The sequence below is a fragment of the Cydia fagiglandana genome, chromosome 18, assembly GCF_963556715.1.
Source record: "Cydia fagiglandana chromosome 18, ilCydFagi1.1, whole genome shotgun sequence".
Classification (NCBI taxonomy): Eukaryota; Metazoa; Arthropoda; class Insecta; order Lepidoptera; family Tortricidae; genus Cydia; species Cydia fagiglandana.
Window position 1 is genome coordinate 5,947,593 of NC_085949.1, and position 17,302 is coordinate 5,964,894.

The window sequence follows — 17,302 nt, forward strand, 5'->3', positions numbered from 1 at the left end:
AATAAAATCTGAGTAATTAGATTTTCGTAGCTGATTTCACTACGATAACTGATTCATGTTCTTAATCTGCATTCCATATAATTATTATCCTTAAAAGAACGCGTCCTAAGAAATCAGCTGTGTACTGTCAAGCTGTCATGTCAAATCAAAGTCATGGATCATTGTCAAGCGTCAACCAAACGCTATGTGATGAAAGTTTCTTTTACAAATAACAGACTACTTGAATATTTTGGACATTGGACATTATTTTGTGAATTACTAGTTTATGAATTATTTGTTACATAATAGTTAGATAAGGTTAGTTTTGCTGTGAGTTGTTGCAACTAAGCTAAAACTGTAACAGTAAAAGGATGTGTTCTCTCCCGCCGCCGCCTCCGCCGCCTCCTCAGACCCTCGACCTCAAGCACGACTCTCTAGAGCTCCCGTCATACGCAGACAGCAATCCAACACCAAAATTCCCAGAAATTTGCGAATGGGCATCAAAAAACCTAGACTTGTGGGAAGCTTGTGCTAAAAATAGTATTTGCCCTCAAATCGCGCCTTTTAAATATTGTTACAAGCATTTTGAGTCTATTCTGCAAGTTGGGCCCACTTGTGGATTGGCAGCTCTCTCAATGCTAGTAAGAGGGAAGGTTACTGCTAGTGAAATGTTAGATATATGTAAGCAAGAGGGATACAGTAACAATGGAGAGATGCTGAGCAGTAAGGACATGACAAAGTTGGCAGAGAAAGTTTTCAGCTTGGCCGACATAGAGGGTGTCTCATGTGGGGTGAAGTTCGGACATCTTTTCAGCCATAATATCATAGAGAAGTTATTGGATGGTGCTGTGTTGCTAGTTCCGTATCCTTTTCATTATTTACGTATTTTTTTAGGTTTAAGTTCCTTAATTGTTTATACAAAAATATTGCTATAAGTCATCTTGGCAGTGAATGTGTTAATTTAACCCTTTAACCGCCAGAGTCTGATATATAAGACATTACATATCCAGCTCATTTCGCCACAGTCTGATAAATAAGACAAAGATCTGATTTGGTTTTTTCAGCCCATTTATAACTCCCGTAACTATGCCAACCTTACTTTGCGTGGTACAATTACTGCCGGTGGCGACACGAGCACGCTCGCTCAAAAATTCCTGGCGGTTAAAAGGTTAATGGCAAAAGAATTATCAATGCCAATACAGATTAACATAATCATTGCCAAGCATCATACAGGACAGGTTCCATTATTTTTGGATGTGGAACTGAAAGGTTACCTTTTAATGTTTTGTGTTATTAATGATCCATGACAATTGTATTGTGATTTACATATTGTAATAATTCCTTATCCAGAATTACAGTTATGATGCAGACGCCAACCATTCACCATGTCTCAGACAGGGCCACAAAGCACACTGGGCCCTCGTCAGTGGAGTCATTGTCAGTAAAAACTCCGGATCAGCACTAGACTCAGACCCTGACAATGTCTATGTACTATGCAGGCATGGGAAATCCAAATATCTGGCTACTTGGAGGTTATTTGACCTGTACAACAGTAATAAGAACTTATGGGAATTTATACCTCCAAAAGGGAAAGAGAACCAGTTGTTTATTATACCTAAAGGAGGAATAGGGGGTGTTGATGGTCTCAGGAAACAGTTTGTGATATTTCATGGCCTGTAGTCTTATTTACAAGCATATTTGTGTTACTAATTTTACAAGATTTTACATCTAATCAAGATGGTTACAATTTTATAAGGTTATTTATTGTTAGATGTTATAAAATAAAAGATATATTTATTTCAATGCAAAATTTTATTTGTACAATAAATACAAACCATACTTGCAAATTATGATAAAATAATATATCTCATCACTTCACTTAAAAGTAGTGTAATTAAATCATAGTGTAAAGCCCGCTCCACACTCGTGCGCGAATCGCGGCGCGAAGCCGCGAACGCGAGTCTGGAGTCGATTTCGCATATCAGCGAACTAGACTCCACACTCGCGTTCGCGGCTTCGCCCGCGATTCACGCGCATAGTCTGGAGGGGGCTTATGTCAAACTGAAATAAAATCATTAGCCCTGGGGGAGTATTCAATACAAATTATTGCACTGACAATCAGTTTTCTCCTTTTTACAGAAAATAATATAGGTATTTAGTAGATAACAAACATAAAAATATTTTTGTACTAATTTAACTTAAAAGAACATATGACATGTTTCAACGAAATTCACGAATTCGTTCAGCCATTCCTCATGGGCACAATAATTTGTGATGATTTTCGAAATGACACCAAATACCTAGTTAAATACAATTATATTATTTTAACCAAATTTTATGTTATTTTGAAATAATATAATGCCAATATTTTGATAGCTATGAGATCAAATTATATTAATTACAATTGATTAAATAATCGTAAATTATAAGTATTACACGCTATTACACGAATATACGATTATGGAACAACGTTACACTAGGGTGGACAGACACTGACAGTAACATTTAATTATATTACTGTATCATGAATTCATGATAGTATAGAATGATACAGCAACACCATTAATATTACTCACAGTACCATCGACCATATTACACATCGGCTAGGCCTCTAGATATGACGAAACGTATTAATTTATTTTGAGCTTCTTTTTGTTTTAATTGCCAACACTATAATGGCACCATAATTGTAAGTCCAATGATATCTGACAGCTCTAATCCAGTTAGATTACATTAAACAGTTATTGCGATACGTTTATATAGAGCTACAACTGAAAAGTAACAACTATCCTACTTTATTGAACTTGGATGGTTTATATTCGATTCCTACGATCCAAATTTGCTTAGATACTTATTCTAAGCTGCCCCTATACGTATATGAAAACGCACAGTACTTTCACATTCAGACTAGTTAAATCGATTTTATTTTCAACAAAAATCATTCGTTACTACCGATGCAGATATATGTATTGTTCACCAACCCTAAAATATTTTAGCCCAGATCTATGTAAATTTTTTTTTTCTACTGTACGTTATTTTATAAGGGGACAGCAAAGCCCTCTGCACACGGTCCAACTGGTTATTCATGCGACAATAGAGTTGAACCGTACAATGGGGACTGAACGTGTTGTGATTCCACTACAAAGTAAGAAATATAATGACGAATCCCATTACTCGAAATTTACTCTACAATAACATACATGCTATTCCAGTAGGTTATTTTAACTCCAGCTCGCAGTGCACCTTATGGCGATGACATAGAGTTGACTTTACAATTGTTTTACTTTAGTAACTAGGTAAAAGGATTTATCCTTGTTTTCTAACTTTGTAGTAAAACCACACGGCTCGATTCGTATAGCTAAAGTACAATCTCATACGCATTTAATACAAAAAGAAGTCATCCATTACGCGAGACGACTAGAGCGCGTATCGATTAAATATCAATATTTATTATTAATTGTATTGAATTTGTTATTTTAAGAAATACAGATTAATTGAGATACAAGTATTGTTTAATGAGTTTATACGGCTCATTCCTGTGATAGTTGGTAGGTTGGTACAATTTTTTAACACGTTTAATTTTGTAACAAGAGGAAAAGGTACTTTCGACCGAATATTTTAGAAAAGCATGACATATCGAGTAACGAAACTAGAGTCTGCGCCTAATATGCTTCCGCCATTAGAAAGATAAGACTCGATATTTAAATATTGAGTACGTAATAAAGATGTTACTTATATAAAATGTACTACAGTTTTGACACATATCGGCAATAACAATAATTAGTACATCAGAAAAAAAAAGAAATGAAAACATAAGGCAGAAATTTGGATAAAAGCTTTGAAAGATCATAAAGAAATTATTTGAAATGAAGCAGTGCGCTCAAAATCGATCTCAGAAGCCTTGAGTAAACTTTGCTTTACTACTTATGAGACAACTTCACACTAAGGGCTGATTTAGATGGTGCGCGAACTCGCATGCGATTTTAGTTACATTGCGGATTGTTGGTTACGTCCAATTCAACCGACCGATCAAAAACCGCAATGTAATGAAACTCGCGTGCCAGGTCTCGCATCGTCTAAATGAGCCATAAGAGTAGATTAAGAACTTCAGTAAACAATAATGACAGTGATGACAATGTCTAGTTCGTTTTTTTAGCATTAGAAAGAACTTACGAGAAGGTAAGCGATCTTGACATGTCTTTTAATTGAAAAACGCTTTTTAAAAATCAAAAACTATTACTTATGAAAGCTGAAGAATATAAATGATCGTATTAGATTCATAATTGTTACATATTTGCCGTAACTTATTTTTAAAATGTGTTTTTCAATTAAAAGACACATCAAGATTGTTTACCTTATTTCTAATGCCTAAAAAAAACGAACTATAGTTACAGTAATAGGACTTAATATAGCGAATATTGAGCGTAGCGAGTGCTCTAAAAACTGTGGCTAGGGTGGATTGGAGTCAGTTTTCAGTTTAATATAGGAGGATCAATAATCTGACAAATTATTGTGAAGTTATATTGATTGTTCTTATTTTACGCCTTACACTAACGGACTACAACGATTAATTACAGAAAGCGTACGACTATTGGCAAAACTATTGTCGAATTTATTTTTTACGAGTAGATACTTACGAAAACTAGTTTCTTCCAAATATTTTATTTACGCCTAAGTATTCATTTTGTAGTACAGCTAAGACTAAGTAGTTCAACAGTTAAATATGAGTAACATATAATATGTATACAGAGATTTTACGAGTTGTTAGTATTTTACTTGGAATCTTTACAATTTCGACAAGGTATTGGAACAGATATTATCCATGTGACTGCTATAATTTACCTTACTTTGAAGGTAGTAGGGGTGAATTTCGTTTATTGATTTTAAAATAATGTTATTTCCTCTAATTAACATAACAAGCTTCTACTTCAAAATCTAAACGGTGTTAACGTTAAAATTGATTCTAATTTGGCACGTTTTTCGTATTGCTTAATAATATATGCTAAAAACTATTTACTTAGACAATTAGGCAATAAACAAAATATTTGGGAAACTAATTCATAGATAATTTAAAACTGACCCTTTATACGCGTTTATACATTAGCTCGAAGTCATATTTAAATGTACTTAAAAGTACCAGCATTCAAAATTTGTTGACTCGTAAGTCAAAAACTGCGTAATTTCAATCTTGCTACAAGTATTCAATCTTAGCTTACTATTCAAACTTTAACCAAGTACGCATCACGACCTGGCTATAATCTACGATCAAAATCCCTTTATATTTTCCTGAAATTTGAGTAAACATGGCTGACTTTCGACAACACAGCCGCGAGTGTGAACTACACATCTCTAACCTACAAGAGTACAGTTAACCTATAGTTAACCTATGATATCATTCGACAGTCGTTGCTACAGTACATCACCCGTCCCCTTGGGGTTTTCACCTCCTAAAACTAGCCGTATCACCATTAAATAAAGTCCAAATTGGCTCGGAATCATCAAACTGGAGGCAGAAAACTTCAAGGAAACTAAGAGATATGATTCCTGCTATAATAGGCTTTAAATTAAAAGCGTTGGAGCGTAAGATTACATGCGGAAGATACTGGTGTTCTAGCAATCTATTTGTATTAAAAATTCTATGCATTAATCGGTACAAAAGTTAAAAAACTGCAGTTAATTTAGGTGCTTACAAATAATATACAAAAAAATGTCAGGCGATCGCCGTCGCCATTTTTTAGACTGCATTAACGAATCACAGATAATAAAAACGAGCGCACGCAGCAGCACGAACCTACAATGATATGTGCCGACAGATACTCCGAAATTCGGTTTCTTCTAGTCTGATACATAACCTAGCTTACTTTACATACATTATGGAAATGTCACGAACCCTTCATCAACTCGATACATATTGAGTATGCGAATATCTAGTTTTTTATAACATTAAACATACAACTAATGAATGACTATGAATGAATAGTTAACGTGATTTTGAGCGTTTATTATGTAACTTGAATACCTATACGATAAACATTGAAGTCGAAGCATGCATACAGTTGACTACAAATCTAATAACAAACAGTAAACCCTATTCAAGCTACACAACAAAAGCTTTCTACGCGCTAATAAAATCATGGCAGCTCGATAGCGTAATATTACTGACTGCAAAATAACCAACGTATTTTTTATTATTTTTAATACTAAAAATCGATACGTTCGAAAAGTTTCAGAGCCTCATTAGAAAGCCGTCGGCAACCCTACGTCTAAGAGTGCCGTTTAAAAATGGCCGCGTTCTAAATTTGAACTCATCAAGCAAGCTGCGCTTTTGTTATTAGCGGCCAGCATTCGCCGCTGCGCTTTTCAAAATGGCCGCGTTCCAAATTTGAACTCGTCAAACCAGCTCGGCGATTATTCGTGGCCGGCTAGGGTCGCCCTCGAGTGCCAGAGCGAGGAAGCCAGAGAGTGGATGACACCGAGTTTGGTTCGGAGCCAATTCTAGGTCTCCGGCGGCGCGAGCGGCGCACCGCAGGTCGCCACGGGGAACGTTTTCACGTGCGTCTGCCACTGCGTCGACAGTTGGAAGAATTTTACGCCGTTCCATTCTGTGCCGTCGATGTACACTGTGGAATAACGAAAAACATTATTGATTTGTTATTATTACCTAAGGATAAACTAAGGCTCAATATATTATCCGGAAAATTTGTGGGGGGTTAACAGGGGGACTGAGACACCAATTGTTTAAGCATTATTCTAATAAATAGCTACGTCTCTAGATACACTAGTGAAACCCTTAAGTGATTATTAGGACTGAACCTTTGAGCGGCAAATTGTGTGAGCCTTTAGCAGAGCATATGAGTCGCGCGACACCGTCGACAGTCTGCGCTCGGCCCGGCTCCGCTTCGCCAGTCTTTTCTTTCTTCTTGCCCAACCGCATAACTGAAATAAATAAAAACATTCACATTACACACAAACAAACTCTGGCACACAAAACAAACTGTGACATAAAGCAGAGAAATGTCAAAACAACTATATTACTATATTAACGATCTTCCTAGAGAGACATCTTATCCGATGTCACTCTTTGCTGACGACATAGCTGTTATCATACCAGACGAAGAAAAGACAAACTCATATGAGGATAAAATAAATGACACAATAAAATCTATTGACATGTGGTTAAATAAAAATAATTTAAAAACCAATGTCTCGAAAACCTGTTACATTCAATTTCATAACTACAAAACACAAAAAGTAGACCTTAAGATACTTTGTCAATGTGAAGAAATACAACGAGTAGATGAAACGAAATTTCTAGGAATTACATTAGACCAACACTGTTCTTGGAAAGCGCACATAAAAGTTGTATGTGATAAGCTTGGAAAATTTGTTTTTGCTCTTAAACAAGTGAGGTTGATCGCAGGAGAAAAGACAGCACTCCTCGCATATCACGGCTATGTAACATCAGTCTTAAAATATGGTATTCTTATATGGGGCAACTCAACAGATTTTATTAAAGCTTTTCTTATACAGAAAAAATGTGTAAGAGCAGTCTGTGGCTACGGACCCAGGGACTCCTGTAAACCCTTATTCCAAAAACTAGGACTGCTTACACTAACTGGCCTATACATTTTTGAATTAGCATGTTATGTACGGAAGGAGCTCTCATCATATACAACAGTAAATCGCAATCAGCGACTTAGACAAAAAGACGAGAGTAAATTGCTAATGCCATCATGCTCAACTGCTTTATTTAAAAATAACTGTTACGGCATGAGCATCACTGTATATAATAAGTTACCAGAAGAATTGCGTAAACTGCAAGACACATTATTTATGACAAAATTAAAGAAATGGCTGATAAATAAATGTTTTTATACAATAAATGAATTTTTTGGCGAATTATGTAAGTAGGTATTATAATTTGATTAATGAATTTGGACATTAAATATTTATACTTAATGTGTAATTATGTAAAATGATAATAAAATGTATTCAATTTAATTTTATAATAGAAAATGGATGTACTGAATGTAAATAATTGATTGTTAATGTACATAATGTAAATAGTTTAATTTTAAGATCAATATTTGCATGCTGCCCTTGGCTAAACATGTGATACTGCCTACTTATACCAATTATGTCAACTTATGTACCATGTTTAAGCAAATAAATCATTATCTTATCTTATCTTATCTAACAACAATACGATTAAGTCAATTGTCATATGTGTCGGCGGCCGATCGTAAGATCAGGCAGATCGTAATGTTCCTGTGTAATGTTTTGACGATAGTCACATTAAACCAATATATAGGTAGGATAGGTTCGTTAGGTTGATTCATATGCCCGAAGGGCAAACTGCCCAGAAATAGGAGCCCCGCGTAGCGGGTCTGCGTCAACTCAGGGAACGAGTCAGAGATTTTCACGTTTCACGATATGTCTAGGAATTTCACGATATGCCTGATCTTACGATCGGCCGCCGACATATGGACGTACCGGACTAACTACTTAATTATCAAGGGCTCACGAGAACACACAAAGATCTTTAATATTTTAAGCTATTCAAATATCTTATAAGCAAGTCAGAGGGGATCGTGTCTATGGTAGCTGTCCAACCAACGGCGGTAAGGGAAAACAAGTAGGTACTTAGCGATGAGCGACCTTTTTCTTGGGCGAAAGATTTTTTCAGACAAAATATTATTTTAGTCGATACTATCGCAGTAGTTGGTAAACTCACTCTTCTGTTTCTTCTCCTTGGTGAGGTAGGTGATGCAGAGGTGCGCGTTCTGCCGCGTCACGTGCAGCGCTCTGAAGGACGCCTTCACTGTCACCTTGCCGTCAGCGCCCTCTGTTGCCCGGCCTGGGACCTAGAAACATAAATGTCACTTCAAAATGAGGATACGACAAAGTGATGAAAGAATATTTTAACGTAGAATACTTTTAAATCCACTTCTTCTTCAGCCGGTCCCGCAATACTAAGGAACGTGACATGATAACCTTCTGTTGAAGACTAGGTTCCTCCATAGGGTTCTGTTTCCCGCGGGGAGCCGCCCTCCTCCAGCTCCAGCGTGTAGCACTCACCAGCCAGTAGTCGAGCTGCAGCTCGAGCGGCTCTCGGGCGAGCAGCGGCGGCTGCAGGTCGAGCGGCGCGGGCGTGGCGGGCGGCGAGGGCCGCGCGGGCGGGGAGCCGCCCTCCTCCAGCTCCAGCGTGTAGCACTCACCAGCCAGTAGTCGAGCTGCAGCTCGAGCGGCTCTCGGGCGAGCAGCGGCGGCTGCAGGTCGAGCGGCGCGGGCGTGGCGGGCGGCGAGGGCCGCGCGGGCGGGGAGCCGCCCTCCTCCAGCTCCAGCGTGTAGCACTCACCAGCCAGTAGTCGAGCTGCAGCTCGAGCGGCTCTCGGGCGAGCAGCGGCGGCTGCAGGTCGAGCGGCGCGGGCGTGGCGGGCGGCGAGGGCCGCGCGGGCGGGGAGCCGCCCTCCTCCAGCTCCAGCGTGTAGCACTCACCAGCCAGTAGTCGAGCTGCAGCTCGAGCGGCTCTCGGGCGAGCAGCGGCGGCTGCAGGTCGAGCGGCGCGGGCGTGGCGGGCGGCGAGGGCCGCGCGGGCGGGGAGCCGCCCTCCTCCAGCTCCAGCGTGTAGCACTCACCAGCCAGTAGTCGAGCTGCAGCTCGAGCGGCTCTCGGGCGAGCAGCGGCGGCTGCAGGTCGAGCGGCGCGGGCGTGGCGGGCGGCGAGGGCCGCGCGGGCGGGGAGCCGCCCTCCTCCAGCTCCAGCGTGTAGCACTCACCAGCCAGTAGTCGAGCTGCAGCTCGAGCGGCTCTCGGGCGAGCAGCGGCGGCTGCAGGTCGAGCGGCGCGGGCGTGGCGGGCGGCGAGGGCCGCGCGGGCGGGGAGCCGCCCTCCTCCAGCTCCAGCGTGTAGCACTCACCAGCCAGTAGTCGAGCTGCAGCTCGAGCGGCTCTCGGGCGAGCAGCGGCGGCTGCAGGTCGAGCGGCGCGGGCGTGGCGGGCGGCGAGGGCCGCGCGGGCGGGGAGCCGCCCTCCTCCAGCTCCAGCGACGACACGCCGCCCTCGCTGCACCCCACGCGGACCTCCTGGAATTGAAAGGTGTCATTAAGGGGCCCACTGATTAACAGTCCGCCGGACGGTATCGGCCTGTCAGTTGTTCGGAACTGTCAAAATTTTGTTCTAACTGACAGGCCGATACCTTCCGGCGGACTGTGAATCAGTGGGCGCCTTTACACGTTCATCTACTCCGGTGGTCGGGCGTATTAGGGCTGAGTTAGACGCTTCGAGAACTCGGATGCGAGTTTCATACCATTGCGGGTTTTGGTCGGTCGTTTTGAATTGGACGTAACCAACACTCCGCAATGTAATTAAAATCGCAAGCGAGTTCTCGCATCGTCTAAATGGACATAGACATAGAACATAGACATAGAAAAAAATTATTTAACACCACATTGAAAAATATTTACAGGCAATGCTACAAAACATTATAAGCTAGAATTAAACTTAAATAGGCAAAAAATATTATGTTTACATGTAGATATCATTTTTTTAAATTATGATGTTAAAAAGGAGCGAACCTCAGCGTGTGTTGCAGCAGGCTTACCTACTACAACGCTGGTTTTCAGGCCGACCCTTCGTACAATATGAATTTGCTTGCTGCTTGTCGGAAACTATGGCTAAGACTATTTTAGATTGTGTAGAAGATAATATAGTTATGTGTATATATGTTTGTTTGTGGATACATTTATAAGGTTATACTGCATGATACTATGACATATGTGAAGGTAGGTTTAATGTTTAAGCTTAATAAATACGTTGGGTAATAAAGTATATATTGAGGAAATACATGAATGTAATAATATTACTATATGTATAGGTACTGAGATTAACAAAGTTGAACGGCGCATAAGTAAGATTTCGACCACTACAGATACGTCGGTTTTACTCTAGTACCAGGAGGTAGCGTGCTTTGAAATTCTAGAAGTTGTTGTTTGAGTTTTAATTTAAAAGTGCCAATTGTATTTAAGTTTTTGATAGGTGGCGGTATGTTATTCCAACATTTTGTTGCTGAGTATTTAAAGCTACCTTTGAAAACGGCGAAGTGACAATGAGGTAACAACAAATCATTGCAAACTGATCTGATTCCATACAAGCTTGACCTGCTACCGCGAAATTTAAACTTATTAAACAGATACTCTGGTTTAGACGTTTTAAAAACACCAAATAACAGAGATGAAAGATGCAATTCTCTGCGTAGTGACATTTTAAGAATACGCGCTGAGTTCAAATATGGCGTCACGTGCTCTCGTGGTGCGACTCCAAAGCAGTAACGTGCGCAGGCGTTTTGCACTCTTTGCACCATCCGGTCTGTACTAGCTAATAAACGGGGGCCATAAACGACATCAGCATAATCAAATTTAGAGAGTACTAATGAAGAACAAAGCTTAATTCGCAAGTCAACACTTAGGAAATCGCGAATCCGATAAAGTACTTTAAGTCTGTAAAATGTGTTCTTCGCAATTTGAGCTATGTGACCCTCGAAACGCAATGACTCATCCATCAATACTCCCAAATTTCGCGCCTCCGATACACGTTCTACCACATTTCCCGAGATATAATTGGTTGATGGTTTTCTACCTGTTTAATCTGTTTCTTGGAACCAATAAACATAACTTTGGATTTACTAGGGTTTAACACTAAACAGTTTGACTCGGACCAGGCTGTAATATTCTCAAGATCTTTGTTTAATTTGTCAACGGCATAACCAGTATCAATTGGGTCGAAAGAGATGTAAATTTGGATGTCATCAGCGTAAATGTGAAAATTACAATTCCTAATAATACCACTGACATCAGCTGTGTAGAGAATAAAAAGGAGCGGACCCAAGATTGAGCCCTGCGGCACACCTCTGGAGATGACAGATGGCTTTGATTTTGCATATAAATTAGTATTGTTTGAGATTTGAACTACTTGCGTGCGGCCACTAAGATAACTGGCAAACCATGCGACCGTATCTGACTCAAAACCATAGTATCTCATTTTGAATAGTAATAATTGGGTGTTTATGGCATCAAAAGCACGTGAAAAATCTAAAAGTGCCATTATCGTACTATGACCCTCGTTTTGTGCTGACAGAATATTATCCACTACATCTAGGAGTGCCGTCGTCGTGCTACGAGATTTGCGAAAACCAGACTGCAGGGTTGGGAGAACTTTATTTGTTTCGAGAAATGCTGACAATTGCATGTATACCACGCGCTCAAGTATTTTAGACAGACACGGAAGTATACTAATCGGCCTTAAATCTTTAAAGCTTGTGACATTATTTATTTTAGGAAGCGGCGTTACTAATGCAACCTTCCAGGCGTCAGGAAAAACGGAGGTAGAAATAGATTTATTAATAATGGCAGTGATCGCACCTAGAGAATGGGGGAGGGTAAGAAGCAACATGTCTAAAGAGATACCGTCATCTCCCAAGGCGGACGATTTTAAGGTCTTGATTATTTTAAGTACAAGGTCTTCTCCCACTGGCTCCAATCTGAAGGTCGAATCGTGAAAGCTACTGGTTTCAAATTTAGCAAGATATGATTGCGGTGCTGCCACGTTACCTGCAACTTCTAGAAAATGTAAATTGATACGTTCAGGGTCACGTAAGTGTGAAGGTATTTCCGATTCATGTGAGTTTTTAGTTATTCTGACAGTGCGCTTAAGATTATTCCAAAGAGCTCTAGAGTTGCTGGCATTTCGATTAATATTTTGATTAAAATACGCACGCGTTTCATGAAATAATGCTTTATTTACACATTTTTTGAGTTCATGATAATACAGTTTATCACTGTCTAGTCCCGACGCTTTATACGTGTCATGTGCCTCGTCACGTAAACGCCTCATTTCCTTGATCGTGTGAGTTATCCAAGGATAGCTCCTCTCTCTAATTAAAATTACTTTCTGAGGCGCATATGCGTCAAGCAGGGATAGGACTACACAATTGAAGGTATTTACCATGTCATTAACAGTCATTAACTCGGATATGCATTCCCACTTAATAGATTCTATGGATCTATTAAATAGTTCCTGATCAATATCCTTAAGTGGTCTAAAACATATTTTTTGTGGCAGAGGTTTACATTTTCTAATATTTAATTCGCAAGATAAGAATGCGTGGTGACTCAAAGTCGGAATATAATTTACTTGAGTATTAGTAACGAGACAATTACTACATATCACGTCTATTAAGGCACTGCTATTGTTAGTAAAATGCGTGGGTACGTCAATATGTTGTTTTAAATCAAAATAAGTAAATAACAGTTTGAGCTTAGAGGCATTACTATCATTATTCAATAAATGTATATTAAAATCTCCCATTAACACAATATAATCAAATATAGAAAACGAAGAAATAGTATCAGTCATTGCGTCAAGAAATGTATCGATACTTAACCATGGCGGTCGGTATGCAGTTCCTATTAACAGAGTTAAACCATTAATTGATAACTTGAGCCACATGTGTTCAATTCCCTTATCGGGCGGGTGCGCGCAGCGACGAGCCGCAACTCCACTCTTGACATAGAAGCCCACGCCGCCGCCGCGCGCGCGCACGGAGCGCGGCCGCGGGATGTGGCGCAGGCGATAGTTAGGTATGACTGGCGCCCGCCCCTCCTCTCCCTCGTGTAGCCAGGTTTCGTTGATGGCCATTATGTCTACATAACTTTGTTCAACAGCAACTATAAGCTCATTGTGACTAGTTCCGAGAGAACCTGCGTTAAGGAATCCTAATTTTAAGTTTTTTTGCTTAACCGCGCCTGTACCAAATTAATAAATTGTCCTGTAAGGAGTTCAATGGTCAAATGGGCCCTTAAGGTGCAACCTTTGTGGACGCTCGAGCGAGCTTGACGTCACGCTGCACACCCCGATGAACACTTCGCTGGACGCTCACTGCTTATGCTCTGGTTTCCTAGCATAGCGGTGCCGTCATATAGCGGCCGTCTCCATACAAATACTACGATATCCATATTTAGCCGTATTATTTAGTATGGAGACGGCCGCTATATGGCGGCACCGCTATCATAGGAAAACCGATCTTTAGGTCGTACCGATATTTCCCCCTAAAATCCAAATCAGATTATAGTAATCTTATAGTTATGGTTACTTACATAGTTATATCTTTAACTATTAAATTAAGACCGGGAACTTACCAACCATTTTGAAGTTGTTATAGGTGTTGGTGAATCTAATATAAACCATATAGCTACTTACAGCGATAAAGGGCACGAATGTTTGACTGGCGTCCTCGTCTCCTGAGCGCTCGCGGTACGCCACCATGGCTTCGCCGATGGGAACGTTGTTTACAGGCCCGATGCTGTTGAGGTACCTGCGCATCAGAATACTTCATTAATACAAACGTTTCTTAAGATACATACGTAATTATCTGGTATGAATTTATTTTAACCTTTTGATCGCCACAGACGGCAATTGACGTTAACGCAAAATCGTGACAACGACGCCAAAAACATTTGACGTCACGTCATTTGACGTCGATCGGTTTTTGATCGTTTTGTTTCTACTGAAAAACACCCCACTTTTAGGTAAGCATAACTGAATTTTACACCCGTGGCGTGGTACACAAAAATAAATTTTACCCCCGTGGCGTCACATCAGTGGCACGGCAAATGATGGATGCACCGTTTGGCGTTCAAAAGGTTAATACCCACTGTTTTGAGAATTGTACTGTTAATGTGTTAGTCAGGTTTTTATGTTTTCCATTTACCTAGCTATCCTAGAGGACATCTCGGTCTGGTCGGGCAGGCTGCCCTCGGCGGCGCGCTCGCAGCACGCGGCCCACGCGTCGCCGAACAGCGCGCCATACGCCGTGTCCGTGGCTGCCAAGTGTCTGGCCACCGTCACACCACCTATGTACAATTAGGGATTAGAATTTCTTTTAACACAGCCAAAGAAGGTCCTTAACATTGTACCTATGTATGTAGACACTTTATTGTACATATAAATAAAAACACGAAAAACAGTGGGAATTAAATACAAGAAAGGCGAACTTATTCCTGTATGGGGAACATTGTGGTCTTACGATCTGGTTAAGATCACTGGGAAGCGTTGAATGAAGGCATAAAAAGGCGAAAGTTGAGGTAAATCGTTGTGGCACATCGCTCTCCTATTGATCCTAATCAATTAAAATTTGTACGGACCTATCTCTCTATCAGATAGTTGTAGTCTATCTGCTTTACGCACAGCTGGATATCTCGGCCACGGTCTGTTAAAACAAAACAATTTCTGTCGGCGGCAGCGTCAAGCGTGCCTTTAGGTATTCCGTGGCTCTCGGAGAAGATAGAACCCCAATGAACATCACACAGGCGTACTTCAGAAGTGAAGAATAAGGTCTGATTTAGACGGCGCGCGAACTCGCATGCTATTTTAGTTACATTGTGGTTACGTCCAATTCAACCGATGGTAGGAAACTCCATTGCGAGTTCGCGCATTGTCTAAGGATCGGTTGCACCAAATTGTTCGTATCGTTAAAAAGTTCGCTAAATATTTATATGGAAAGTTTTATAGTAACGCACCGGGGCGCGTCGTCTGACGTCGATCAGTCTGTCAAATGTGGTTGGTGCAACTGGCCCTAAATCAGCCCTAACGGCTAACAAATAGAAAAGAAGGATTGAGCATTTACCGATGGGCACGATGTAGAACCGTATGGGCGGCGCGTCGTGCGGGCGGCGCGCGGCCAGCTCGGCGTGCGCGCGCAGCGCCGCCGCCGCCGCGCCGTCGCCGCCCGCCACCACCACGCGCATGCAGCCGCGCCGCACGCTCCTGGACACACGAAATGTATATGTCGGCGGCCGATCGTAAGATCAGGCATATCGTCAAATTCCTAGGCATATCGTGAAACTGTTTGACTCGTTCCCTGAGTCGACGGAGCCCCGCTACGCGGGGTTCCTATTTCTGGGCAGTTTGCCTTCGGGCATCTGAAGCAACCTAACGAATCTATCCTACCGATATATTGGTTTAATGTGACTATCGTCAAAACATTACACAGGAACATTACGATCTGCCTGATCTTACGATCGGCCGCCGACATATATATGGTGTTACACACAATAACATTTCAGTTAGAAATATCCCGAGGTCGGTCACCTACGCGCCGGGCAGACCTCATAAAACCTGCGACACAAACCACCATAGTCCAATGTTCCCGTAACGCTCGAGACCGTGGCAAGTGGGGGCGCATTGCGAGGGCCGCGTTATCCACGATAGATACGTCTCATCATACATGTCAAGAGTGAACTACTGAGGACGGAGTTAGAAATATCCACCGCGGTTGGAGAAATTAGTTTCTACAGCTGTCGCGGGTAAAACATCGTCTAAACGTTGCAATCGCATACAGCGTCTGCAGGAACGGTCACGCATCAGAGGCGTCAGATGCAATAGTAACAAATGTAAAAACACACAAGGCGTGAAGCGAATTGCCCGCGCCGGAACTAGCGACCTTACTACGTACAACCGGAAACATATACAATCTTCCCTGCTTTTCAGCCCTCGCATACGGCGCCTGTAATTACGGTATTGCGTCCAGAGCGTATGTATAGGATGCAGGGATGACAATAAAGCGTGAAGCGCGTTAACCACACCAGGCGTGTGGCACACCCCATACCAGGATATCATAACAATATACTAATACTCACTGCTTCCCAGCCCTCGCATACAGCGCCTGCAGTAGCGGTCTCGCGTCCGGGGCATGAGGTGCGGGGGTCACGACGGTGGGCACGCCCAGGGCGTGCAGCGCGCCGGCCGCGCCGGGCGGCGCCACGGCCACGCACTCCGGGAGCGGCGCGTCGTCGCCGAGGAGACGGCTGATCTGCTCGACCATTGTGCGTCGAGGCTGAAAAAGAACCACTTGTTATAAAACACTACATACATACATATCGTCGGGTGACAAGAAAAGTCACTAAGTACGAGTACCACCACAAGTTCATAGCCATAGTGAACTAAAAGAAGGTCGTATTATGTTTATTTATTTTTTCTAGTAATTAGTGACTTTTGCTTCTCACCTAACGATAGAATCACGCCTATTTCCCGGAGGGGTTGGCAATGGCCACGGATTTCCACTTGCTACGATCCTGACATTATCTTTCGCTTCCTTCACTTTCATAAAATGTTATGAGGGATGCCTCATACACGCTCACCGGTTTAGGGTGCTCTTGACCTGGCCCTTCTTCAGGATTTCCCCTGATTTCCATTTATAAAATACTACGGGTTAAGTAAATGCCAAAAGCAGTTTTTAAACGCGGCAGATAGGGTTTTAAGACAACGTGC

The 17,302-nt window shown here is 41.7% G+C and overlaps 2 protein-coding genes across 2 annotated transcripts in view; one reads left to right on the plus strand and one right to left on the minus strand.

Moving 5' to 3' along the window:
- Positions 1–203: 203 nt before the first annotated feature.
- Positions 204–1,782, plus strand: LOC134673526 (actin maturation protease). The gene is made up of 2 exons (XM_063531524.1): positions 204–841; positions 1,338–1,782. Exons 1-2 carry the CDS (start codon positions 351–353, stop codon positions 1,657–1,659), a joined length of 813 nt encoding a protein of 270 aa, XP_063387594.1. The 5' UTR covers positions 204–350; the 3' UTR covers positions 1,660–1,782.
- A 973-nt stretch (positions 1,783–2,755) lies between these two features.
- Positions 2,756–17,302, minus strand: part of LOC134673326 (phosphofurin acidic cluster sorting protein 1) — a 212,934-nt gene continuing 198,387 nt past the window's right edge. Inside the window, exons 12-19 of the mRNA XM_063531296.1 lie at positions 16,672–16,868; positions 15,660–15,799; positions 14,745–14,886; positions 14,234–14,348; positions 9,898–10,062; positions 8,714–8,843; positions 6,793–6,915; positions 2,756–6,599 (exon numbers count right to left, since the gene is read on the minus strand). Coding sequence (XP_063387366.1) covers positions 6,475–6,599; positions 6,793–6,915; positions 8,714–8,843; positions 9,898–10,062; positions 14,234–14,348; positions 14,745–14,886; positions 15,660–15,799; positions 16,672–16,868 — 1,137 coding nt within the window. The 3' untranslated portion in view covers positions 2,756–6,474. The remainder of the gene's footprint in view (positions 6,600–6,792; positions 6,916–8,713; positions 8,844–9,897; positions 10,063–14,233; positions 14,349–14,744; positions 14,887–15,659; positions 15,800–16,671; positions 16,869–17,302) is intronic.

What these genes read in the sequence shown, in the direction of transcription:
- LOC134673526 (XM_063531524.1), top strand. Translation starts at nt 351, where the DNA reads ATGTGTTCTCTCCCGCCGCCGCCTCCGCCGCCTCCTCAGACCCTCGAC. An exon ending in GGTGCTGTGTTGCTAGTTCC is followed by an intron (nt 842 to 1,337) that starts GTATCCTTTTCA and finishes CCAGAATTACAG; the next exon opens with TTATGATGCAGACGCCAACC.